At 43.4% G+C, this 27,897-nt stretch overlaps 1 protein-coding gene across 1 annotated transcript in view; it reads left to right on the top strand.

Moving 5' to 3' along the window:
* LOC127425144 (retinoic acid receptor beta-like) overlaps positions 1-27,897 on the top strand; it is a 220,115-nt gene that overhangs the window by 115,170 nt on the left and 77,048 nt on the right. Inside the window, exon 3 of the mRNA XM_051670829.1 lies at positions 16,244-16,385. Within this exon, the coding sequence (XP_051526789.1) occupies positions 16,244-16,385 (142 nt within the window). The remainder of the gene's footprint in view (positions 1-16,243; positions 16,386-27,897) is intronic.

Here is a 27,897-nt window from a genome sequence, read left to right as displayed (position 1 = left end):
CACCTAGCTATCCAGCTTATATGATATTGTTGTGTACTAAACAAGATTGCACCGATAATGCAATACAGATATCGACTGAACACAACAGCAAATCCGACATCAATACTATTGCTGTTTATTTTTATTTAGTTAAAAAAAATATATGATCCATAGCGCTTTCACATCCGCTCATTTTTTGACACAGGCAATAAAGTATTTCTTCTTCTAGTGATGTTTAGTGGCGGTTGGTAATCCAGTTTATGGTGCATTACCACCACCTACTGAGCTGGAGTGTGGAACGTCATAAGAAAGTCTTTCAGTGGAGTCAAACGTCTGTTGAAGACGATTAAATTGACAAAATTTCATCGAAAAGAGGTCACACACCTTATTTGGGATTAAATCCTAAACCAAGTATACTTGAACTTCAAATTAAAAGGTAGCTTACCCTGTGGAGTTTACTTGTAAACAATCAAGTAATGTTTAATTCATTTTGAGGTCTTACAAACATGTGGAATGCATTTCCTTCCCCATTAATGGTATGAAATGTATATTGTGATTAATATATTGATATCGAATGATATGAAAGTGCATGTCTTGATAATATTTTTGGCCATATCGTCCAGCCCTACTCAGAAACACCTTAACAACCAGACAGGCTGGCATGGCCTGGCAAACACCCACAACACCCTAGAAACATGACTGTGAGTTTTGCATGGGCATACAACACACACATTGTCAAAACCTAGTCTCTCTTGCAGAATTTTCTATTCTTTGTCTTTTTTTCAGTATTTCTCTCATGGTCTCTCTCTCTCTCTGGTCTCCTGTGTCCTCTCCGTTTTTGTTTCTCATGATAAGATGTCTGTTTGATTAGAAGTGGAAGGTGATCCGTTTGGTGAATAATTGATGGGCGGCACTTTTGTTTTTTAATCTGTAAATGAGTCGCCCAGACACCCAATCTATAACCCATTAAAATAACAAGATGGATGATAATGATTGGAGTTACGACGCAGTTTACATTGAGAGAGAGAGTCAGAAAGAGAGAGTTCCTCATGTATAGTTTACAGTATTTTGTTAGGCACTTTTGTTAAGGATGGATTAACTAGGTCAAATGAACCTGTAGTGATCTCTATATCACTACAGAGAGCTGGACCATCATCAAACACACACACACACACATACACACACACAGATGCAGCACTATCTTGTCCATTAATCTGTGCCGTTTACATGGCACCTGCTGTAAGTCATCTGAGAAGTGAAGCAGCTACAGGTGAAACCTTCGGCAGGTGAAGAAGCACAACACACAGGTCAACAAAATCTGTGTTGTCAGACTAACATGAGAAAACACAAAGACAGTGCAAAGAGTTGAAATGAAGATGATAAAAAAATACTATAGAGTGACAGGGATTCGACAAAACCTTGTCTGAATTTGAAGGTTATCCAGACATTACAGTCAGTCGGTCAGACAGAAAGATCATCAGAGAGCCAGAAAGACCATCAGAGAGGCAGAAAGACCATCAGAGGTGGATGATTAGATGGATGGATGGTTGGACGATTGGATGGATGGATGGATGGATGGATGGGGATGGATGGATGTACAAACGATTGGATGGATGGAGGGATGGATGGACGAACAGTTGGATAGATGGATGATTGGATGGATAGATGGATGGATGAGTGGATGGATGGACAGACAGACTAGATGGATGGATAAATGGATGGATGGACGAACGATTGGATGTGAATGGATGGATGGATGGACAGACGATTGGATGGATGAATGTACGAACGATTGGATGGATGGATGGATGGAGGGATGCATGGACGAACAATTGGATGGATGGATGATTGGATGGATAGATGGATGGATGGGTGGATGGATGGATGGACAGAGACTAGATGGATGGATAAATGGATGGATGGACAAACTATTGTATGTGAATGGATGGATGGATGGATGATTGGATGTATTTACGAATGATTGGATTGACGGATGGATGGATGGACAGACTTACTATATGGATAAATAGATGGAAGGATGGATGGACAAACAATTGGATGGATTGATGAATGAATGGATGGACGAATGATTGGATGGATGGATGGACGATTGGATGTGGATGGATGGGGATGAATGGATGTACAAAAGATTGGATGGATGGATGGATGAACAATTGGATGGATGGATGATTGGATGGATGGATGGATGGATGGATGGACGGACAGACTAGATGGATGAATAAATGGATGGATGGACGAACAATTGGATGGATGGATTTATGAACGATTGGATGGATAAATGAATGGATGGACAGGTGAATGGATGATAGATGAACGATTGGATAGATGAATGATTGGATGGATGGATGGATGGACGAACGATTGGATGGATGATTGGATGAATAGATAGATGGGTGGATGGACAGATGGACTAGATGGATGGAGGGATGGATGGATGAATGATTGGATGGATGGATGGATGGATGGATGGATGGACTAACGATTGGATGGATGGATGACTGGATGGATGAATGATTGGATGGATAGATAGATGGATGGATGGACAGACAGACTAGATGGATGGATGGACGAACAATTGGATGTATGGATGGATGGATGGATGGAGGATTGGATGGATGGATGATGGATGGATTTACGAACGATTGGATGGATAAATGGATGGACAGATGGATGGATGAATGGATGGATAAACAAACAATTGGATGGATGGATGGATGGATGGACAAACGATTGGATGGATGGAGGATTGGATGGATTTACAAATGATTCGATGGATGGATGAATGGATGGACAGATGATGGATAGATGGGTGGATGGATGGAGGGAAGGACAGATGGATGAATGATTGGATGGATGTGAATGGATGGATGAATGGATTCTTGTTCTGAACCTCTGCCCCTAAGTACTAAACTTGTTTAATTAATACAGCCTGAAATCAGACTCCACTCAAACTTTGTGTGATTATACATGTACATCAGCGCATTGCTATGTTGTTATTAGGGTGTTGCTATGGTTTTCTGGCTGGTTGCTTATAGGCCTTACAGGCAAGTCTATGATATTCTGGGGCCTCGTTTATAAAACCTACGTACGATCAGATTTAATCCTAAATTCCATGGATTTGATTTTATGTGAGGAACAAATCAGTATTTACAATGGCAGAAACCGACGGGAAAATGTTCTTATGTGTATGTCAACTAACAAGCATGCATACACACTTTTTTTGTGCTTATGCTATGGTGTGCCAGTGTGCGCTAACTTGAGGTTTTTTTTGTTTTTTTGTGTGTGTTTTTTTTGTCAGTGACAGACAGAATTTATTCATAAACGACTGAGCACATTTATGTGAACAGGAATATTTTGATATGAGTCAGAATATGGTATTATTTAGAATATGTATCCATAATGTAAATGTTTTATTTTGGATATCCGCTGAAACATAATATTTATTTAACCCTATCGGCACGTTTCCATAAAAAAATTAAAATAAAATATGACCTATGAGATCACAGCCAGGTGTAATATATGGTATGTAATATGTCAAGCACATTTTTTGAGTGAGGATGGAAAGAGATTATAGTTAAACATATCTAAATCAATCTACAGATGGTTAAAAAGCACAGCAACAGTCTCATATTTAAAACTCACCTACATTTTTTATAAATTCATCCTTCAGCCTCTTGTCTGCAGTAGTTGGGGACATAAATAAAAATTAATGATTTGACTAAAAAGCAGTGTAATCAATGGCAAGAGCAAGCAGAAAAGAACAGCAGGATAACAACGCGCATGTAGTTTACACAGAACAGAGTTGTTGAATAGGCCACATTTTATTGACAGACAAAGTTGCACTCACTTTTTTAGAAAACCTTGCCAACCTCACAAGAACAATCCATATGAATGAATAAATGAACGATTTAATAACTTGAGCATGCGCTTTTAGCAGATTTAGTAAAGTATCACAGTAGTACACACAGATTCACAGAACATACAGGCACACATAAATGTACACATCAAATACACAAACACATACTTTCCTGCAAACACACACACACGCACATCTGTTGTGTTCCAAGGACAGTTCAACACACACAGAGACTGTATGACCTTAGCAAACAGTAGACTGCACAGGCGCATAGTCACAGCAGCCTTGGGAGCAACATACCAACTGAACATCGTAATAAACAAGCGATCGTGTCATCCATCACTGAGATATAGATCCATGCATAAGAAGTCTTGCAGCTGACATCACCATAAATAACAGCTTCTATTAGCTGACTGAAGAATGCAGGGAGATGGGAGATTATGTCAGTGTTGTCATATGAAGTAAAGCAGGAGAGCATAGTGCTGCTGAAGCGCAAGTGAGTGATGCGAGATTTGTGAGGGATGCTCTCTAGAATTTAAACATCACACATCATGCATTCTGTCCTAATGAACGCACACCGCCCCATCAGTCAAATGGAAATTTTATGTTGCTTAAAGCCACACACACAATGAGCGTGTGTATATTTGCAGATCGAGCAGCAATAAAATGATATTCACTAAAAAAACATTAAAGATATATAGCCTGTAATTCTCAAGGTAATAATTTTATCGTGTCAGCTCAAGACTGATCAGGACATTCTGCTGTAAATTAAACTGCCAAAATCATCAGATCATCCTTTAATTAGTCATTTTAATTAGGTCAAATGAGTTATTTTTGAAAGTGATATTTAAATCTGTAATCTTTTGTCTAATTTGCATGTAGGGTACTCATATTGGCAATTAGCTTTTAATGATGTGTTACAGTATGCACAAAAAAATAGATGTAAATCTTTTACGTCCTTCAGATGAGACGTTAAACCGAGGTCCTGACTCTCTGTGGTCATTAAAAATCACAGGGCACTTCTCGCAATGAGTAGGGGTGTAACCCCGGTGTCCTGGCCAAATTCCCCCCATTGGCCCTTATCAATCATGGCCTCCTAATAATCCCCATCCCTAAATTGGTTACATCATTGTACTCTCTCCTCTCCACCAACAGCTGGTGTGTGGTGAGTGTACAGGTGCACTATGGCTGCGTCGCATCATCCAGGTGGATGCTGCACACTGAGTGTGGGTGAGGAGAGTCCCCTGTTCAATATGTAAAGCGCTTTGAGTGTAGTGTCAGAAAAGCACTATATAAATATAACATTCATTCATAACACATTTTAAAGGTATTCTTGATGCGTTATAATGCTTTCATAATGCCTTGTAATACACCTTAATCAGTTGTATGCTCTTGTGAATAATTTTAACCACAATTATATTACTTTATGATACTTAACTATTCATAGTTCCCTATCTGTCACTCACTCGACGTTGGTGTCGATGTAGTGACACTAGGGGTCACTCTTGGGAGCCCGAGACACCTCTGGTCTTTGATAAAAGGCCAATGAAAATTGGCGAGTGGTATTTGCATGCCACTCCCCCGAACATACGGGTATAAAAGGAGCTGGTATGCAACCACTCATTCAGATTTTCTCTTCGGAGCCGAACGGTCATGCTCACTGAGCTGAATACTACTGTTCATTCACCTCTGCTGGATCTGACGGCGCATTTCAGTGGTTTCTCCCTCCTCTGCACTGGTGCACTGCAGAGAACACCCCTGGGTGCTTCAGCAGAAAAACTAGAGAGTATATTTTCTGAAAGAGCATTTTTCCCCTCTAAAAGAGTATATATTTCTCTAAAAGAGTGCACACACGGAACGTCTTTTTAAAGACGCGTCTTTTTAAAGATGCTTTTCCGATTGTGTGTTATTCCTGGTTGTGCTCGTTATCTCTCGCCTTCTAACGGTCACGATCACTGTCTTTCGTGTCTGGGCACTGCTCACGCGGAGACAGCGTTCGTGGATGGTCATGTTCTCATTGCTAGAATATGTCCATGGCAACGTTGCGGTCACGGCTCGCCTTCGTAAGAAAGTGAGCCACCCCAGAGGCTCCCGCCTCGTTCCTTTTACCCACGGGTTTGAGGCCAGCGCGGCTAACACTGGGGGTGATTTGGGGACCCCAATGGGACCGCCTCCGCCGGGTATCCCCCCGCGGACCTCCCATTCCCCAGCATGGTCGTCTGCCCCGATCGGGCTTCCGGGTGAGTCCGCCGGCTCGTCTCACGGCGAGTTCGACCTCTTATTCGTCCAGTCGGAAGCCTCAGCTGGGCTCCTCCCTTCGGGGTCGATCGCCCAGTCACAGGCTGACGCGGAGATGACGACATGCTTTCCCGGGCAGCCGCGAGCGTCTGTTAGAGTGGATTTCACCGCTCTTCCCTGAACCCTCACGGCTCTGTGATTGGTTCCTGGGCTTGCGGCACTGCTCAAAGCACGCCCCGCCCCATTCCTTTCCTCCCGGAAGTGCATGAAGAGCTGACAAGGTCGCGGGAGGCACTTTTTACTGCCCGGTCCCGATCTTTTCAGCTTCCCCGCTCTCACTACCCTCGATGGTGGGGCAGCCAAGGGCTATTCGGCAATCTCCCGGTGGATAAAGGCGCTCGCGGTGCACCTATGCCCGCAGAGCACCGCTACCTGGTGCGGGTGCCCAAAGCCCCCATCCAAGGCCTGTAGGTTTACGTCATCTCTGACGGCCAAGGCCTACTGTGCCGCTGGACAAGCCGCCTCCACCATGCACGCCATGGCTCTCCTGCAAGTCCGCCAAGGCGCTAAAGGAATTGCACGAGGGTAGTTCCGCCCCGGGATTGATGCAGGAACTGCGCTCGGCGACGGAGGTCACGGCGCGGTCTCTCGGGCAGACGATGGCCACACTAGTGGTCCAGGAGCGCCACCTTTGGCTCAACCTTGTCGAGATGGGTGAGGCCGACAAGACACGATTCCTTGCTGCCCCCATTTCCCAGGCGGGCCTATTCGGCGACACCGTCGAGGACTTTGCCCAGCAGTTCTCGATGGTAGAGCAGTAGATGGATGCTAGCCGGCATATCCTGCCCCGGCGCAGCTCAAGATCCCGCACCCCATCTACTCATCGCCAAAGGCGTCCTCCTGCGGTGACTGCACCGGCTCCGCCGCAGCCCGCCCCTTCGGCCTGGCCCCGGCGTGGAGCCCACCGCAGGAAGCAGACGCCACCCGTCTCGTGGCTGCCCAGAACCCGTGAAAGGCTTCAAAGCGCCCTTGAAACAGGCGACCCAGGGACAACGAAACCCGCTGCTCTGGAGCTGGTAAGCAGATCTTCATCTTTTTGTTACCTTTTGCATTTAATTGCACTGCATGCCCAAGTGGCTGCAGTACTCAAGAGCTCAGCAAGAGTGGTTTCCTTGTTCCCTGGGTCACGTATCCGGTGTGTACGGCTGGCATCACGACCACCGTCCACCACTCCATTTGGCAGGTTGGCGCTCCAGCGGCGGTCTCCCGCCCTGAGCGCCCAGCTGTGGCACAAATCCGCCCCCGATGTGACAGTCTCCATGGGTCACGAGGACAGGCCTCTTCCTCCCCCGTCCCAGGCTGTTCCGGGGTTGGTCACAAGGAGCCAGGTAAGTGCTTCGATGTCCTCGGACTCAGCACGGCCACGACGTGGTGTGGCACCTCGAGCTCCTCCCCGCCGCGAGGCCCCACCTGCCGGTACATCCGATGACGTTGTCCCTTTGGTCCCCCTTGCGCGGAACTTGGACGTATGGCTTGCGCCTTCCAGCCCGTCACGAGGGCTGGTCCGGACCGTCCGACTCGGCTGCGCGATTCAATTCGCCGGGCATCCGCCCAGGTTCAGCGGTGTCCACTTCACCTTGGTGAAAGACGAAAACGCTGCTATCTTGCGCGGAGATCGCTACCCTCATACGGAAGGACGCAATAGAACCTGTCCCTCCAGCCGAGATGAAGAAAGGGTTTTACAGCCCCTACTTCTTTGTACCGAAAAAAGGCGGTGGGTTGCGGCCAATCTTGGACCTGCGAGTACTGAACCGGGCTTTACACAGACTCCCGTTCAAGATGCTGACGCAAAGACGCATTCTAGTGTGCGTCCGGCATCAAGATTGGTTCGCGGCGGTAGACCCGAAGGATGCGTACTTTCACGTCTCGATCCTTCCTCAACACAGACCCTTCCTGCGGTTCGCGTTCGAGGGTCAGGCGTATCAGTACAAGTCCTCCCTTTCGGCCTGTCCCTGTCTCCTCGCGTCTTTACGAAGATCGCAGAGGCTGCCCTTGCCCCGTTAAGGGAGGTGGGCATTCGCATTCTCAACTATCTCGACGACTGGCTAATCTTAGCTCACTCTCAAGACGTGTTATGCACACACAGGGACCTGGTGCTCTCACACCTCAGCCGACTAGGGCTTCGGGTCAGCTGGGAAAAGAGCAAGCTCCTCCCGGTTCAGAGCATCTCTTTTCTCGGTTTGGAGTTGGACTCAGTCTCCTTGACGGCGCACCTTACGAACGAGCGCGCCCAGTCGGTGCTGGCCTGTTTGAAGGCGTTCAAACAGAAAACAGCGGTTCCACTGAAACTTTTTCAGAGGCTCCTGGGGCATATGGCATCCTTGGCAGTGGCCACCCCGCTCGGGTTGATGCATATGAGGCCGCTTCAGCACTGGCTCCAGACTCGAGTCCCGAGACAGGCATGGCACCACGGGACACACCGCGTGGCTATTACGTCGGTCTGTCACCATCTTTTCAGCCCTTGGACCGACCTCTCGTTTCTACAAGCAGGTGTTCCCCTACAACTGGTATCCAGGCGTGTCGTGGTCACGACAGACGCCTCCAAAATGGGCTGGGGCGTTGTTGGCAATGGGCATGCAGCCGCCGGCCTCTAGACGGGTCCGCGGCTGCGTTGGCACATCAACTGCCTCGAGTTACTGGCAATTCTGCTCGCCCTGCGGAGGTTCCGGCCATTGATCCAGGGCAAGCACGTGCTAGTTCGGACAGACAGCACGGCAGCGGTAGCATATGTCAACCGCCAAGGCGGTCTGCGCTCCCGCTGTATGTCACAACTCGCCGTCTCCTCCAACGGAGTCAGCAGCACCTCAAGTCGCTGCAAGCCACTCACATCCCGGGCAACCTCAACACTTCGGCGGACGCGCCGTCATAACAGGTTACCCTCAAGCGAGAGTGGAGACTCCACCTTCAGGTGGTCCAGCTGATTTGGAGTCGATTCGACAGGCACAGGTGCACCTGTTCGCCTCCCAAGAATCCTCCCCACTGCCGGCTCTGGTACGCCCTGACCGAGGCCTTCCTCGGCATAGACGTGCTGGCACACAGCTGGTCCCCTGGCATTCGCCAATATGCATTTTTCCCCCAGGGAGCTTGCTTGCACAGACCCTGTGCAAGGTCAGGGAGGACGAGGAGAAGGTTGTCCTGGTAAGCACCCTACTGGCCCGTCCAGACATGGTGCTCGGACCTCACGCTCCTCGTGACAGCTCCCCCCGGGCAAATTCCCCTGAGGAAGGACCTTCTTTCTCAGGGAAGGGGCACCATCCGGCACCCGCGCCCAGACCTCTGGAATCTCCATGTCTGGCCCCTGGATGGGACGTGGAAGACCTAAGCTGTCTCCCACCTGCGATGGTAGACACATTCACTCAGGCTAGGGCTCCCTCTACGAGGCGCCTGTATACCTTTAAGTGGCGTCTGTTCGCTAAGTGGTGTTCTTCCCGTCGGGAAGACCCCCAGAGATGCGCAGTCAGATCAGTGCTTTCCTTCTTGCAAGAGAGGTTGGAAGGGAGACTGTCCCTTTCCACCTTGAAGGTGTACGTTGCTGCCATAGCAGCACACCACGACGCAGTCGATGGTAAGTCCTTAGGGAAGCATGATCTGATCATCAGGTTCCTAAGAGGCGCCAGGAGGCTGAATCCCTCCAGGCCGCGCCTCGTTCCCTCATCGGACCTCTGTAGTTTTTCAGGGTCTACAGAGAGCCCCCTTTGAGCTTTGCAGTCAGCCGAGCTTAAGGCACTCTCCTTGAAGACTGCCCTCCTGACTGCACTCACTTCCATCAAGAGGGTAGGTGATCTGCAAGCATTCTCTGTCAACGAAACGTGCCTGGAGTTCGGTCCGGGCTATTCTCACGTGATCCTGAGACCCCGACCGGGCTTTGTGCCCAAGGTTCCCACCACTCCTTTTAGGGACCAGGTGGTGAACCTGCAAGCGCTTCCCCAGGAGGAGGCAGACCTGGCCCTGTCGTTGCTGTGTCCGGTGCGCGCTTTACGCATCTATTTGGATCGCACGCAGAACTTTAGAGTCTCTGAGCAGCTCTTTGTCTGCTTTGGTGCACAGCGGAAAGGAAGCGCTGTCTCCAAGCAGAGGATCGCCCACTGGCTCATTGACGCCATAACTATGGCATATCTCGCCCAAAACATGCCGCCCCCGGTAGGGCTACGAGCCCATTCTACCCATGGTGTAGCGGCTTCTTGGGCCCTGGCCAGAGGTGCCTCTCTAACAGACATTTGCAGAGCAGCGGGCTGGGCAACACCCAACACCTTTGCAAGGTTCTACAACCTCCTGGTGGAACCGGTTTCGTCCCAGGTAGTGGCACGCAACACAAGCGGATAAGCCCGGGATAGCTGGCCGGGTGTATCGCTTGCACATAGCGCCTTCCACCTCCTTTTGAGCTGAAGACGTGCGCTGTTAATTCCCAGTAGTGCTCACAAAAGTTGTTCCCTGGTTGACTTCCTCCGAGCCCTGTGGCAGTCGAGTTTTCGGAGAGACTCGCTGCCGGCCCAGTACACGCGCTAACTAAGAGCCCGGTTCTGGGGTAGGTGCTCCGCATGTGGCGGTTACCTGTAAGGCTAACCCCATGCGATCTATATCTTCCGCAAATTCATTTCCCTGCTGGCAAACTGTGTCTTCCTTGGGCAGAGCCCCTCTGCCCCAGTCTCCATGTTGCAGTAACTCCTCCCCCATTGGGCAGGATCTACCTTGAAGGCTCTCCACATGGTTGGAAAGACCATGTGATGTATTCTTCCACTTAAATATCCCCCCCCCTCTTTTGGGGCGAGGTGTGGTCTCCGCGGTGTCCTCCCCTTGGGAGGGACACCCCCCGACTAGACCTGGCGGCCCAGTCGGATAATCCCCCTTCTCTTTTAGGGAGTGGAAAAAGAGAAGGGGAAAGAGGCCACGGCTGGGTTAAGCCTGTCTCTATCTCTGGGTAGTCAACTTGTCCCCAAAAAGGGCCGTTCGACACTCATAACTGTGTTGGGGGAGGTTACGTGTCGACCTGGTGCGCTGGCTATGAGGCACACAGCAAGTCTGCCCACCACACACCACCAGTTCACGTAACACAGTTCAGCCTTGTGGCGTTTTGTATAGGGACCCCTAGTGTCACTACATCGACACCAACGTCGAGTGAGTGACAGATAGGGAACGTCATGGTTACTGGTGTAACCTCCGTTCCCTGATGGAGGGAACGAGACGTTGGTCCCTCCTGCCACAACGCTGAACTTCCCGCTGAAATGGCCGGACCTTATATCGGCTCCTCAGCGTAAAACCTGAATGAGTGGTTGCATACCAGCTCCTTTTATACCCGTATGTTCGGGGGAGTGGCATGCAAATACCACTCGCCAATTTTCATTGGCCTTTTATCAAAGACCAGAGGTGTCTCGGGCTCCCAAGAGTGACCCCTAGTGTCACTACATCGACACCAACGTCTCGTTCCCTCCATCAGGGAACGGAGGTTACACCAGTAACCATGACGTTATACCTGCAAAGGGGATGCATTAAAAACAACAGCCAATTTCATGTGTTATAACAAGTATTATAATGTATTGTACTCTTGAAAGTACTGTATAACCATGCAATGTAATAAAATGACATTGAGGAAATGATGGATTTATGCAGTATTCATTTTGTTTGCTAAGCAGTGTTAGGTAAGTTACTTACAAAAGTAATCCTCTACAAATTACTATTCACTTATCTAAATTCAGATTACTTTACTGATTACCTCATCAAAAATTATTCACATTACTAATTACTTAAAAGTTTTCACAGAAACGTTATTTGTTTTTTGCTCAACAAATTAAGCTACTGTCTATATTTCCTGTTTGTTCGTTGTTGCACATCAGTGCCCGAATTGATTCCAGTCTTATGGGGGGTCCCCACCCCTTGAGGTTTTGATTTGGGATGGGGGGCTTTGATTGGGGGGTGTTGCACTTAGCAGTATTTAGGGGCACAGTATTTCTTAAATGAACCTGACAAGCAGCACCAAACTACATCAGTCCTGACAGATCTCCTTAAGCCATTAATAAACTAATAATATATTGTTGACACTTTATACTTCCATTTGCCATTAACAAACATATACTAGGTAGGCCTAATTCTTAACATATTAGTAGCTAGTTCATCAACATTTAAATCTTTCAAATCAAACTTTCAGAACATTCATAACTACATTAATGTAATGTATATAATGTCTACACATACAGCATATGCAAAGGTTATGTAGTGCACGTTCCCAAAAATAATTGTATTATAATCATAATTTTGCATTTCTCACGCCATGGATGCGCGCTCTCTCTCCTCGCGCTATATTGGTTTGCTCGTGTGCGCGTGCGAGAGAGCACTATCATCGATGGCCGTGAGAAATGCAAAATTATGATTATAATACAATGATTTTTGGGAACGTGCTTTGCCACGGATTTTGCATAACCGCGATAGACGTGATACTTGATACTTTTCTAGCAGTTGACATTTCTACTGGTCTATTACACATTGACACAGAGCCATGCAGCTGCTTGATGGTCTCGTTATAAAGCACCAACAAGGTATGCCCTTTTAAGAGGTTTTTACAGTGTTGCAGTGCATGGTTATGATGTTATAGAATTTTCATGACAATTGAAGTCCCAAGAAAAATAAAATAAAAACCCACAAGCACTTGTCCACGTGACAAGTGTTTGAGATTTTGCTTATCACGTTGAGTTAGACGAGGACGCTGACATGCTGTTTACTGTTATCGCGCATATTATGGATTCGCACATTTTAATTTGACTCATTTTATTTTATTTTATTAATTTTAATTTTTCTCAGAATCTTGTGTGTGAGCGCAAGATTAATCCATCATTATTTAACCCTTGTGCGACCTAGTTTTTTCAATCATTTTGGCTGTGTTAATTTCAACGGCATAAATTTTGCCAAAGGTGTGTATTTTTGGGGGAATTTTGATATTTCAACCTCAGTTCCTATATCTATAATACTATATACACAAAATAGTTACACACAGGACCTTCAGGAGATTTTTTATATGTCCCCATTGAAACCCATTAAAACTTCAATATTTGATCCCAGTGCCATTAAATTATAAAATCATGAATTCTATTATATTATGCTTTCATTCCAGAGCCCTGGCTTAAAAATTTTAATTGTTAATATTTTCCACCAGATGGTGCCGTTTTTCTCATGTTTAGCCTGTGGAGCAAATACATGCTTTTTTCCTATTTTCTGTTTGCTGTATTATAGACCACTGCAGGCCAATTGAATAAATGATGCAGCTAAAATTGTGTGGGTGTGTTGGTATGGATGTCAGAGTGTGTTTTGTATGTGTGTATTGAGAAATGTGTGTGTGTGTGTAAAAAGCAACAGTGGCATTATGTAAACATACTGGCATTTAAAGGGTTAAAATCCTGAAAATGAATGAATATTTGGTAGTTATGATCATGACTGATGTTGGTTAAAAAGTCAGTGATAGTGGAAAATAATATTAATATATTATATTTTTATGGCAGTTTTTTGACGTGGACATTTTTGTCCTCTATGGTACTGAGTGTGTGTGTGGTTGTTTTTAATCTGACACTGCAAAAAACAAAAAACAAACAAAAAAAATTAATAATGCCTTAGCGTTTAGTATATGGAAAATAATTATTTTTTTCTGTTTTCATAAAAAAAAAAAAAACAACAGTGGCATTATATAAACAAACTGGCATTTAAAGGGTTAAAATCCTGAAAATGAATAAATATTCGGTAGTTATGATCAGGACTGATGTTGGTTAAAAAAAATTAACTCATTGTAATGGAAAATAATATTAATATATAATATTATTATGGCAGTTTTTTAATTTTTAACACATAAAAGAAACAAGCAAGAAACTCTGCTTAAACCATCTTCATGTGGTATATCTCTTCCTCGGCCTCTGTGTGCGCGTGAAAGAAAGAAAGGGAGAGGACAGCTCTCTCAACCATGTGAGAGTGAAAAAAGGAGCTTTTAATGCAAAAATAACTAACTTGCCTCTTTTAAAAGTATTTTGTATTTGAGGGAATATACATTAGGGGGTTTTAATTCTGATGGTAGGCTGCAATAATAAGTTCATAATTTTGGGCGTTAGATCAGCTGTAACCGAATAGTTTTCTGCATTCGCAAGCAGTAATATTCACTCCCTAATGCGAGTAAAATGCTGGCACTGTAGAGCCCTGATTATTGTAAATAATTCACAAAATTTACAGTATCCTAACTGTGTGAATTAAATAGTATTTGTCATTATTATCTTTAATAAAATACAAATATTGGAAGACCCCCCAAAGTCTATTTTTGACTTCTTATGGGGGGTCCCTAATGCCTTATGGGGGGGAAGAGAAAAGTTTGGAAGAAAGTTTGGAGCATCAGAAATAGTTCCTTGTGTAAATTGCCATCTGAACATTTAGCATTATGTCAAGGTAAAATGGTATTTCTAGCCATTAGATGCACCTGTTACCAGTTGCAATTATTTTTTTATAATGAATTATATAAAGAAAATCCACATTAGATATTTTTTCCCCTCTAGTAAGACCTTTAATAGTAGTGCAAAGATGTACTGCAAAATATTTTTTTCCAGTAAAAAAAAAATTAGTAAATTCAAGTAAAATAAATTTACTTGAGAAGCTACACTGCTTAAGATATTTAGAATTTTTCAGAGCATGTATTTTTTATATAAGTGTATTTTGTTTTACTGTACTGGCAGATTTTTTTCATGTTTTTCACTTGTTTACAGTCAAAAACGTGAAACAATCTGCCAGTGCTGAAGTTACTGACGATGAGTAATCTAACGGAATATGCTACAAATGACATTTTTCAGCATGTATTCTGTAATCTGTAGTGGAATACATTTTAAAAGTAACCATCCCAACCCCGATAATACATCAATTATATAAATGTAGAAATATGTGTAAGCCAGGGAATGTACATTAATAAGCCAAAATGTTAGACCTCTCACAGGTGAAGCGAATACATTGATCATCTCCTAACAAGGCCACATGTCAAGGTCTGGGTAGATTAGATGGTAAGTGAACAGCGAGCATCGGAACTGGACCCTGGATCAGTGGAAGAAGGTCGCCTTAGTCCGATGAGTACCATTTTCTTTTACATCACATGGACGGGCATGTATGTGTGCACCGTTTACCTGGGGAAGTGATGGCACCAGGATGCACTGTGGGAAGATGACAAGCCGGTGGAGGGAGTGTGATGCTCTGGGCAATGTTCTGCTGGGAAACCCTCATAAGGTCCGGCCATTCATGTGGACGTCATTTTGACACATGCCATCTACCTAAACATCGTTGGAGACCAGGTACACCCCTTCATGGCAATGGTATTCCCTGATGGCAGTGGTCTCTTTTAGCAGGATAATGCACCCTGCCACACTGCACATATTGTTCGGGAATGGTTTGAGGAACATGATGAGTTCACAGTGTTTCCCTGGCCTCCAAATTTCCCAGCTCTCAATTCGATTGTGCATCTGTGGGATGTGCTGGACCAACAAGTCCAATCCACTGCTACTCCACCTCACAATTTACAGAACTTGAAGGATCTGCTGCTAATGTCTTGGTGCCAGATACCACAGGACACCTTCAGGGGTCTTGTAGAACCCATGCCTCGGCGGGTTGGCACTGCTTTGGCAGCACGCGGAGGACCAACAGCATATTAGGCAGGTGGTCAAAATGTTTTGGCTCATCAGTGTACTTAAAATACTTTAATTGAAAGTAAGTAATCGGATTACAATAATTTAAAAACACTGTTTTTTGACTAAAAGTAATTCAGTTGCAGTAACTAATTAATTTGTAATCAGATTACACCCAGCATTGTTGCTGAGGGAGTTCTTCATTCTCACAAATTCTTTTGAACTGTGAAGATACTAACCTCTGGTTGATGTAATTGTCACCTTTGGTATATTGGAAATAGACTGCAGTCTTGTCTGAGACCATAGGCCGATATCCAGATCCAGACTTTATGTTTTTGAGACCCAGCCCAAGGCCATGTTTATTTGGTCTTGAAAGGTCTCCAGACCAAGACCACAAGATCAAAACTCCAGCTCTGGTCTTATTCACTGGTTTATTCTCTCTCTCTCTCTGTCTTTTTAGGGTTTTTTCCGCAGAAGTATCCAGAAGAACATGGTGTACACATGCCACAGAGAGAAGAACTGCATTATCAACAAGGTGACGCGGAACCGCTGTCAATACTGCCGACTACAGAAGTGCTTCGCTGTGGGAATGTCCAAAGAGTGTGAGTGTTAAAACCACACACACACATACACTTGCTTACTTTTTATTATTCACCTTAGGATATATCATAGACTTGTATTGTTTTGATAAAGCAACATCTTTGGTTTCCACACCCTTTCCTTCATTTTATAAACTGTGCATTCATTTGTGATTATGTTCAACTGTTCATTTTCAGTAATTCAATAATCACAAATATCACACTGTAAACTGAATTTGTCACCAGAATATGCCCATTGTCACGTGGGATGAATCTGAGAAGTTTTTCTGTCTTGTACATTCAGCATAACTCGACTTCAAGAAGTCAATACAGTTTTGTCCAGATGTGAGATGGGTTAGGAGCCCTGTTTAGTGCCTGTCTTGTGCCTCAGTCTTTCAAAACTCCCTGATGAAACTCAAATTCATCACTGCATTAGTTTTAACTGGGTGTAAAAGACAACCCTTTTGAGAACAATGAAGACATCATAAATGAGAATACATGTCTCATTGTGTCATTAGAGGGGTAGGAAAAGAACAATCACGAATGTGATCTCTTTAAAGTTGCACTTAGTAACTTTTGTCTTTGTGTCATCTTGGACTTACACTGACACCTAGCGGCTTGGATGCAGCATAATTTAAAATCAATAGTTTTCAGTTTCAGAACCTATTGTAGAAATGTAGAATTCACAGTCAGTCATGATTACTTTAATCAATGAGTGAAAGTGTCAAATAACAGGACGGTTACTGAGATTAAGCGAGTAGTATTTGGCTGGTCATGTGATTCTAACATGGCAGCCCCCATCTGTAGACCCTTACCATGTAGAATAAAACAGCTTTTATAAGGTTACTGATATGACTGGAGTCTTCATTTTAATGTGAGTGCTCATGATTTTATACATATATTGCAAAATTAAATTCATGTCTTTAGGAGTTCACATTTTTTAATGAGGAAAAAACTTCTGAGTGCAATTTTAATAACTCAGTTGTTTCTAATATAGGCAGCAAAGATATTAAGTGGAGTTCAAATGGAGAATTTTGCTGAAGTCTCCTGCTTCTCAGATATTTCAACAAAGTCTCAAACTGTGCTCAGATTTGCCAAGATATCAAATTCTGCAATGAAAAGACAGAGATCTCAATATAAAAACATTGATTTTATATGTAGTGCTGTACTCTTACTGTATGTCAACAATTGTCTCATTTGTGTATAGTTTATTTCCTCTAAGGAATTTTTGGATAAACATCTGAGACAAAGTGTATATTTGAATCATAACTAATGGTTACCTTTACTCTATTAAGTCTCCTGGAACATGAAAGAGCAACCTTTTAGCCTAATGTTCCCCTGGGGTTATGAAACATTACGCTGGGAGGTGAGGGTAGGTAATGTTTTTGAAACATTTTTCTTTCTATGAGATCTTCATAGGAATCAATTATTATTTCTTGGAGCACCAATGTGTTCAGTCGAAAATGGGTGAAAACATGATTAAAAATGTTGCAGCTCACCAGGACACCAGTGATTCACCTCTTTCACCAGGACTCGCTCTTGAAATGAAGCTCTCTGGCATGTTGAATGAATCATTGCTTTAGCTTCAGTGTAACAGTGTTTGTTGCAGTGTAAAGCATTTGCATTTCACACATTATTGGCATTGTTTGATTGCATCAGCACTTATGCTTGAGGTCGGCTTCATGCTCCATTTACGACAGGATTGGATGGGATTTCTTTCCATACTCTTTTTTTTTTTCTCTCCACTTTTCTCCCTAATATGGCATGCCCAATTCCCAATGCGCTCTGATTCCTCGTGGTGGCGTAGTGACTCGCTTCAATCTGGATGACGGAGGACGAATCTTAGTTGCCTCCGCTTCTGAGACAGTCAGCCAAAGCATCTTATCACATGGCTTGCTGAGCGTGTTACCGCAGAGACCTAGCGCGTGTGGAGGCTCATGCTATTCACCATGGCATCCATGCCCAACTCACCACATGCCCCACTGAGAGCTAGAACCACCTTATAGTGACCACGAGGAAGGTAACCCACGTGATTCTACCCACCCTAGCAACCCGGGCCAATTGGTTGCTTAGGAAGCCTGGCTGGACTCACTTAGCACGCCCCGGATTCGAACTCCAGGGGTGGTAGTCAGCGTCTTTGCTGCTGAGCAACACAGGCCCCCTTTCCACACTCTTCTACAGAACATAAGAGCGGTCAATGCAGCGATATAACTGACATCCCACCATCTCTGTTCTGGAGAAAAGTGTGATGCCTGTCTCTGAGATGGATTTAAGTAGAAGGCCTCCATTCTATGGGAAATGATATGCTATTGGAAGTAGCTGCATTGTATGTTGTAGCACAAAGGCATGTTTTTCTAATGCTAAATAAATAGGCCTATCAAATTTTAAAAGGGAGGAGAAAATGCTTTTCATATCTTTTGTTGTTGAGGTCAAAGGCTGTACAGGTCCAGATTATTTTGTATTTTGGTGCAAATTCATCTGTTACCAAAATGTAATGTAAGCTAGTCTAAGGGGGCATTAACACTTGGTCACTTGCTATCCGATTGAATAAGCACATTCCATTTACTCTTGGCCACATCAATGTGTCTCCACCAAAGAAATCTGATCTTCAATTCCAGTGCTATATGCAAATAAAACAGAGTTCACTTCTGTGATTATGCTAATTCAGGGCAGTGAATTTAAAAGATGTGATATATTATTTGATTCCAAGTGACTTTGCCAGGTGAGCGTGTCTTTGTGTGTGCACGCCAGCTGTGCTTATTGTGTTTAGTTTCAGTTTTCGTCAGCGATCTGCATCAAATAAATAAAGAAAAAAGTTCTGTCCCGCCTACAATGTGCATCCATTCCTTTCTTTGATATTATTTATTGCATGATGCGAGCCATATGCAATTACTCGTTAACAGCTGTGATGTTTTGCTTTTTCCTTATCCTGATGTAGCATTGTTTGGGAGGAGTAAAGTTTATATATGTGTCTTGAACAGCCAGATGCATTTACACTTGACAGAGTTTCGAATGGAATGCATCCAGAGGATTTATATCCATCAGATGTATATCCATCTCGTATCCTTCTTGGAGGGCATTTACACCTGGTCTTTTCATGATCGGATAACAATCAGATCAGTAAAAATGCATGACGTGACCAAGTGTAAATACCCCCAAAATATAGCTGCAAATAGCAATTAAGCGGCCAAGCACACAAACAGCAACAATGGCAATAATGTTTGATTGGTATAATAAAGTTGGTTTAAAAGCCATTGGTAGAATTTCTTAAATAAAACTTTAGAATTCACGTAAATAAAACTGCTTATAAATCATTTACATTTTCATAAATTTAAATGATGAATTACACAAGAACAGTTTGGTCTATCAAAAAGCTTTTAAGAACGTTTTGCGAGCATGGAAGATCTGCTAAACACTGTAGGTCAAGTTTAAAAAAGGTTTTAAATGAAATGCAAAATGGCGGACAGGAAACGTGGCCAATCATGGCAAAATTGGTATCAAAAAGTTATACATGTTTTGTGTCAACCAAGTCATAAGTAGCCTAATAATAAAAACAATTTTTTATGCAAGTTACTTTTGTATAATAAGCAATTTGTCCACTGTGTTGTATTGCCACTTAATGTCTTATTTAAAATCTGGGTCCTGAAGCAAAACCAATTCAGAGCCACAGGTCTAATGTACAAGGAAACTGTTCTAATACAGCACATTGTTTTGTGGAGTATGATGATGATAAAACGCATGCTATTTCAGGATCTACAAATGCTTTCAAATCAGATGACAGCTGATGTTGGTCATGCGGTCGTGTTGATAACTTGCCCCTTGGCTTCAAATGAAGAAAATGAGAAGAATGTGCATGTCTTCATTTTTTAGGATGTGGGTTCTGATTTATGGGGCTATGATGATCTTCTGAAATGTTTACAACCTCTGATTTACCGTCACTTAAAAATAACAGCAAATGCTCAGTTACAGGCATTCAGGCATGTTCACTCCTGTATACTCAAGAAGCTGGTGGAAAAAAGATCAAGTTGAAAAAACACTTTTATGCAAAGTGACAAGCAATAAAACTGTTGCTTTTATGTTAATCTGAGTTTTTGTCCTAACAAGTTGCGACCTAACATAGTCTCATGACAGTTCGTAATATCATAAGATATCATACGATTTGGCTCATACAAAAAGGTACTTTTATTCCATTAGAGCAGCGGTTCCCAAACTTTCTTGTCAGCTGAACCACTTTGACCTAAATGATTTACGTTAAGTACCCCCTGATATTTTAAGAAATGTTAACCCTTTTGAAATAATTAATTTTACGACACAAAATTTTTCTTATAATTGTTATATTTTAATAAGCCTTTATTACATTTACTGTTTTTTTTTTTATTATAATATTTATACTTTTTTTCCATTTAATTTACCATTAGTATTTATATCCCAATCAGAGATTGCACTACATACAAAATATTCATTTATCAGTCATAGTAGTAAAACTTCCAATAAAATAACTTTTTCATCTTTTTTAAACTTTAAAAAAAGTTTTTATCTGTCATTTCTGTTATCATTTCCCTGATAATTTCATAAACTTACGTCATTCCATTTGTGTATGTACATTTGATATCTTAAAATTATATAGCCAATATTTAAATTTTTAGTAATTCAAAATGACTTAATAACAAAGCCAGGGATGTAGCAACCATTATAGCCAGGGGTGGGGGACATGTTCCCCTTACTTTAAGAAATATTTTTAGGAAATAAAACTTTATATATTTATATTCTTTTAGAAAATGATACATTATATTTAAAGTATTTAAAGAGTTCCTGAAATAGCCAGCCAACTAAACGACACCTTTAAGACACAGCAGAAGCCTCCATCAAACTTGTTGGTTTATCAGTAAACTAAACCAACTCATAAGCGGTTTACAGTAGCTACAGCCCAAGGAAGTACAATACAGCCATCACCTATTGCTTTTCAGGACTACAAGGCAAACAATGTCACGTTAATGATTCAGGTTAGTTTTAAAACATCTTTGCATTGCTGATAATGAAAGTAATTATGTTACATTATAACCAGGGACTAAAAATGGAACGAAAACAAAAACAAAGGACATTTTTTGCAGAACATAACTGAAAATGGGAACAACGTGATTTTCAATTGTTTCAGAGTGAAAACGTTATTTTTAAATGCTGGTAACCGGTTAATCTGCAATAATGTTCAGAAGGACACTGCTGTTCACACATTTCTTTTTCTAATTGTCCATTGTGGATATCGCATTCTGTGAACGAAGAACTTTTTTAACAACTATGTATAATTACATTCTCGGGGAAAACGAGAGGCGGTGGAACATACTTTTACATCAATGAAAGTTGGTGTACAGATGTAACAACATTAAAGAAGATGTGCTGTCCTAATTTGGAAGCGCTCTTTATTAACTGTAAGCCTTTCTACTCACCGCGGGAGTTTTCCTCGTTTATTCTGGTGAGTGTTTACATCGCGCCAAACGTGTGTTTGAATGCCGCGCTGCAACAGCTGGCTGATCAAATCACAGACATGGAACAACAATACCCAGACTCACTTATTATTCTTGGGGAATTTAACAAAGCAAATCTCACACGTGAACTGCCCAAATACAGACAGCACATTACATTCCCCACCAGAGACAGAAATATACTGGATCACTGCTACACAACAATAAAGAATGCATATCGCTCTGTACCTAGAGCAGCTTTGGGACTCTCTGATCACTGTCTGGTTCATCTTCTTCAAAACTACAGACATAAATTAAAAACTGCTAAGCCTGTAGTAAAGACTGTAAAGACATGGACCAATGAAGCTGAGCTGGAACTACAAGCCTGCTTTGACTGCACTGATTGGAGTGTTTTTGAGGCTGCAGACACCAATCTGGATGAGCTCACAGATACTGTTACATCATATATCAGTTTCTGTGAGGATATGTACATCTCTACTAGGACTTATTTAATGTTTAACAATGACAAACCATGGTTTACAGTAGAACTCAGGCAGCTTCGTCAGGCCAAAGAGGATTCTTAAAGGGGTGGGGATAAAGTCTTGTACAGTCAGGCCAGGAACACACTGAATAACGGAATCAGAGTGGCTAAAAGAAGTTTTCAGCTAATGACCCTACATCAGTGTGGAGTGGCATGAAACAGCTTATGACTTACAGGACTCTTACCCCCAACCCTGTGGTGGACCAACAACTGACCTTCACTTCACACAAACACCAACACCTCCTGCAACCCCCCTCCTCCCCCCTCCTGCTACTCAACCTGCACTTAAGATCTGTGAAGATGATGTGTGCCGTGGCTTTCAAAAACAAAAGATAAGGAAAGCTTCATGCCCAAATGGTATTTCACCTGCATGTCTTAGATCCTGTGCTAACCAGCTGGCCCCCATCTTCACTCTGATTTTCAACAGATCACTGGAGCAGTGTGAATTCCCTGCTGCTTCAAACGCTCAATCATCATTCCTGTCCCAAAGAAACCAAAAATCACAGGACTTAATGACTACAGACCTGTCGCCCTGACATTTGTGGTCATGAAGTCATTTGAGAGACTGCTGTTGGCCCACCTGAAGGACGTCACTGGACCCCTTCTAGATCCCCTTCAATTTGCTTATCGAGCAAACAGGTCTGTGGATGATGCAGTCAACATGGGATTGCATCATATCCTGCAACATCTGGACAGACCAGGGACATATGCAAGGATCCTTTTTGTGGACTTCAGTTCGGCTTTCAACACCATCATCCCAGCTATTCTCCGGACTAAATTATACCAACTCTCTGTTCCCACGTCTATCTGTCAGTGGATTACCAGCTTTCTGATGGACAGGCAGCAGCTAGTGAGACAGGGGAAATTCATTTCCAGCACCTGTACAATCAGCACTGGTGCCCCCCAGAGATGTGTGTTCTCCCCACTACTCTTCTCCCTCTACATCAACAACTGCATCACCAAGGACCCCTCTGTCAAGCTCCTGAAGTTTGCAGACGACACCACTGTCATCGGCCTCATCCGAGATGACGATGAGTCTGCATACAGAAGGGAGGTTGAACAGCTGGCTGTCTGGTGCAGTCAAAACAACCTTGAGCTGAACACGCCCAAAACGGTGGAGATGATTGTGGACTTTAGGAGGAACACCCCAACACTGTCCCCCCCTCACCATTCTAAACAGCACTGTGGCAGCAGTGGAGTCATTCAGGTTCCTGGGCACTACCATCTCACAGGACCTGAAGTGGGATACCCACATTGACTCCATTGCGAAAAAGGCCCAGCATAGGTTGTACTTCCTTCACCAGTTGAGGAAGTTCAACCTGCCACAGGCACTGCTGATACAGTTCTACTCAGCAGTCATTGAGTCTGTCCTTTGCACTTCTATAACTGTATGGTTTGGTTCAGCTACGAAATCGGATATCAAAAGACTACAAAGGACAGTTCGGACTGCTGAGAGGATTATTGGTTGCCCCCTGCCCTCCCTTCAAGAACTATACACTTCCAGAGTGAGGAAAAAGGCTGGAAAAATCACTCTGGACCCCACTCACCCTGCCCACCACCTTTTTGAACTGTTGCCTTCTGGCCGATGCTTCAGAGCTCTGAGCACAGGAACAGTTTTTTCCCCCAGGCTATCCGTCTCATGAACAGTTAAAGCTGCCCCATTGAGCAATAATTATGTGCAATGCACAGCTTAGTCTTTTTATATTATCCAACACATCCAACCTCTTCTGCCATTACATTCCCTTGCACTGTATATAACCGATTTGTATTTAGATTTGCACTATGTATGTGTATGTGTGTATGTATGTGTGTGTGTGTATGTATATATATACATACATACATACAGTTGTGCTCAAAAGTTTGCATACCCTTGGAGAATTGGTAATATATGTACCATTTTTAAAGAAAACATGAGTGAGCAGGCAAAACACATTTCTTTTATTTCTTATGGGATTCATATTCAACTGTAGGTTATAACAGAATGGCACAATCATAAAACAAAACATGGCAAAAAAAAAAAAAAAATGAAATGACCCCTGTTCAAAAGTCTATATACCCTTAGTTCTTAATAATGTGTATTGCCCCCTTTAGCATCAATGACAGTGTGCGGTCTTTTGTAATAGTTGTCTATGAGGCCCCAAATTCTGGCAGGTGGTATAGCTGCCCATTAGTCTTGGCAAAATGCCTCAGGTCATGCAAAGTCTTTGGTCGTCTTGCATGAACTGCACGTTTGAGATCTCCCCAGAATGGCTCGATGATATTAAGGTCAGGAGACTGTGATGGCCACTCCAGAACATTCACCTTTTTCTGCTGTAATCACTGGAGGGTCAATTTGGCCTTGTGCTTAGGGTTATTGTCGTGCTGGAAAGTTCAAGAGAGTCCCATGCGCAGCTTTCGTGCAGAAGAATGCAAATTGTCTGCCAGTATTTCATGATAACATGCTGCATTAATCTTGCCATCAATTTTCACAAGATTCCCCGTGCCTTTAGAGCTCTTACACCCCCAAAACATCAGTGAGCCACCACCATGCTTCACAGTGGGGATGGTATTCTTTTCACTATAGGCCGTGTTGACCCCTCTCCAAACATAGCGCTTATGGTTGTGATCATAAAGCTCTATTTTGGTCTCGTCACTCCAAATTACAGTGTGCCAGAAGCTGTGAGGCTTTTTAAGGTGTTGTCAGGCATATTGTAACCGGGCTTTTTTGTTGCATTGGCACAGTAAAGGCTTCTTTCTGGCAACTCAACCATGCAGCTCATTTTTGTTCAAGTATCGTCGTATTGTGCTCCTTGAAACAACCACATCGTCTTTTTCCAGAGCAGCCTGTATTTCTTCTGAGGTTACCTGTGGGTTTTTCTTTGTATCCCGAACAATTCTTCTGACAGTTGTGGCTGAAATCTTTCTTGGTCTACTTGACCTTTGCTTGGTATCAAGAGATCCCCGAATTTTCCACTTCTTAATAAGTGATTGAACAGTACTGACTGGCATTTTCAAGTTTTTGGATATCTTTTTATATCCTTTTCCATCTTTATTAAGTTCCATTACCTTGTTACGCAGGTCTTTTGACAGTTGGGTGATTTCTGTTATCATTATGATTTAAAAAGGAGCCAAACAACTATGTGATAATAAATGGCTTCATATGATCACTATTCTTAAATAAAAGACATATTTTTATATATATATATATTATAAGGCACACAATTTAAGCATTTAAAAAGGTGATACAAAAAGTGACAAAAGTGATGCAATATATTGTTTATTTCCATATTATTGAACATAAGCCTATCATTGGGCTACAGTCCATAGCCATCCATTTTGCAACTGAATTTGTCAATCAGTCCGAGATTTATTTTAAGGACTTGTTTAAGGACACGTCGATGGACCCTTGTGGAGCGACTCGGTTGCGTTGCATCATAAACATACCATTTTTAGGTCGCTGTGTCAAGTTAAACAAAGTTTAAAACATTTAGAAAAACATGTCTTGATATCCCTGCCTTCGGATTTGCACTCCATCAAGCTGTGTTCGTACGGAATAACATGTTCTCATCTTGTGTCTTCTACTATCGGTAAGTGTGCTTTGTTCTCTGTCTGTATGAGCTGTGGGTTGCCTATACAGTGAGTTTTGCTTACTGCCCCCTGGAGAAAACAGGTGGTACTCCATGCTTGAATTGCTTAAATGGAAGGAATATTCCCTATTATGGTCCGGGGACATAAATAATTGCGTAAAATCTTTTAACATGTTATTTTTTATAGAATGAATTGCACTGAATTAACACGTTAAATCAAAAGCCGTACTGATTTTATTTAAAAAATCTGCTTGTACATTCCTACAACGCAAACATCCTACACATGTAATTATTTATTTATTTAATGGCAGGAAATTTTCCTGTGTCTTGAAAGCCAGAGCAAGTTATGTATATCTATATCAAACAGTATACCTCTAATAAACTTCAGTGGTAAACAGATCAGCTGCATGTAAACAAGTTCACTGAAACTGAGGTAAGATACAAACAGATGTTTTCAGAGATATTTATTGCGAACATCAAAGTGTTCAATCAGAGTTACTTGTTTCACAGATATTGTTGACATTACAGCTTTTCCTACTTACATTACAACTTGATAGCCCCTTGATAGTCATTGTGCTGCACTGACAGGCTGCACATCGGGGCAGGTGAATGCTCTGATATTGCGACCCACTTATATCTTCTCCCTCGTAATGAATATAAATCTGTGGTGATGTGGGCATAGCCAAGCAACGTCTGTGGAGAGCGAAGCCAAGAGAGGAAGAACGGTAAAGATTGACACCTGTGGGAAATTATCTCTAACAGCTGTTTGTGTTTGCAGTGAGAGCTGGTAGGGATAAAAGGGCAGTCCGAACTGCCGGAGGAGAGAGAGAGAGAGAGATGCATGCAGCCGACAAACATGTGTCAGGAACAGGAGCAGCGCTTCCAGGCCCTCCTTCAAGCTCAAATGGATGATCGACAGGTGCTACGAAGCTTGGTGTATTCAGGGGCAAACGAGCCCTCTTCTCTCTCTCTCTCTCCCTCTCTCTCTCCTCCCTCCCCCTCTCCTTCCCCTCATCCTGTTCCTGTTCCCCGGTCCCGTTGGCCATTCATCCCACCAGTTTCCCATAACCCTCTCCACTCTCCCCCACAGGCTGGTGAATCCGCTGCCGCGGGTGTGGGCGTGAAGTCTGGGCTGGTCTGCTGGAGCTGCGGGGAACCTGAGCATTTCCAGGACCGATGCCCCACGATGGAGGTGGAGACATTGGTCCGGGTCCCCGATGCACCACAGGCTGCCCCCAATCGAGCAGGAGCGTACTGGATACCTGTGAGTATTAAGAGGGGGAACATATCAAGCCTTGGTGGATTCAGGTTGTAATCAATCCTCCAATTACCAAAGCTTGGATCAGTCTGAGGCTTTGGATACAAGCCGGTGGGTGAAGGTAAGGTGTGTGCACGGGGATATCAAAAATTACACTGTAGTGACAGTCACTATTCAATTTTGGGTACAAAAACATAGTGTCAAGGCTGCGGTTAATTCCCGCCTCACCCATCCACTAATCTTGGAAATGAATTGGCATGTACTACCTTATTAAAGGAAATGTGTGTGGATGGGTCCTGCAACAAAGTGTAACAGTGTTTGATGTGTGACTCGCTGGCTGGGGAGGCGGAGCCAGGGCTGTCTATGTCAGCTCCACGTCAAGACTCAAGATGGCGCCGAGTATGGCTGCTGCGTTGCAAGCTCCGACACAACATTGTAGTTTTTTGTTTGTTTTGTTTACAATTCTTATGTTTTTTGTCTTGGATGTTGTCTGCCTTATTGTCTACGACAGACAAACACTTTTGGACATTGGTTCTGCAATTACACACCATAAACCGGACTTCAGATACCTCAATGCCGACCCGCTGTTTACAAACACGCCAGCAGAGCCCTTTGTCTAGGCAGCCCAGCCGCGGAAATGCAGAAGGAAAAGGGGAAATAAAGCCCCACTACCCAGTATTCTACTGGCAAATGTTCCGTCTCTGGACAACAA

Source organism: Myxocyprinus asiaticus, chromosome 34 (genome assembly GCF_019703515.2).
Source record: "Myxocyprinus asiaticus isolate MX2 ecotype Aquarium Trade chromosome 34, UBuf_Myxa_2, whole genome shotgun sequence".
Classification (NCBI taxonomy): domain Eukaryota; kingdom Metazoa; phylum Chordata; class Actinopteri; order Cypriniformes; family Catostomidae; genus Myxocyprinus; species Myxocyprinus asiaticus.
Note: the sequence above shows the minus strand (reverse complement) of the source record. Positions and strands in the feature narration are given on the sequence as shown.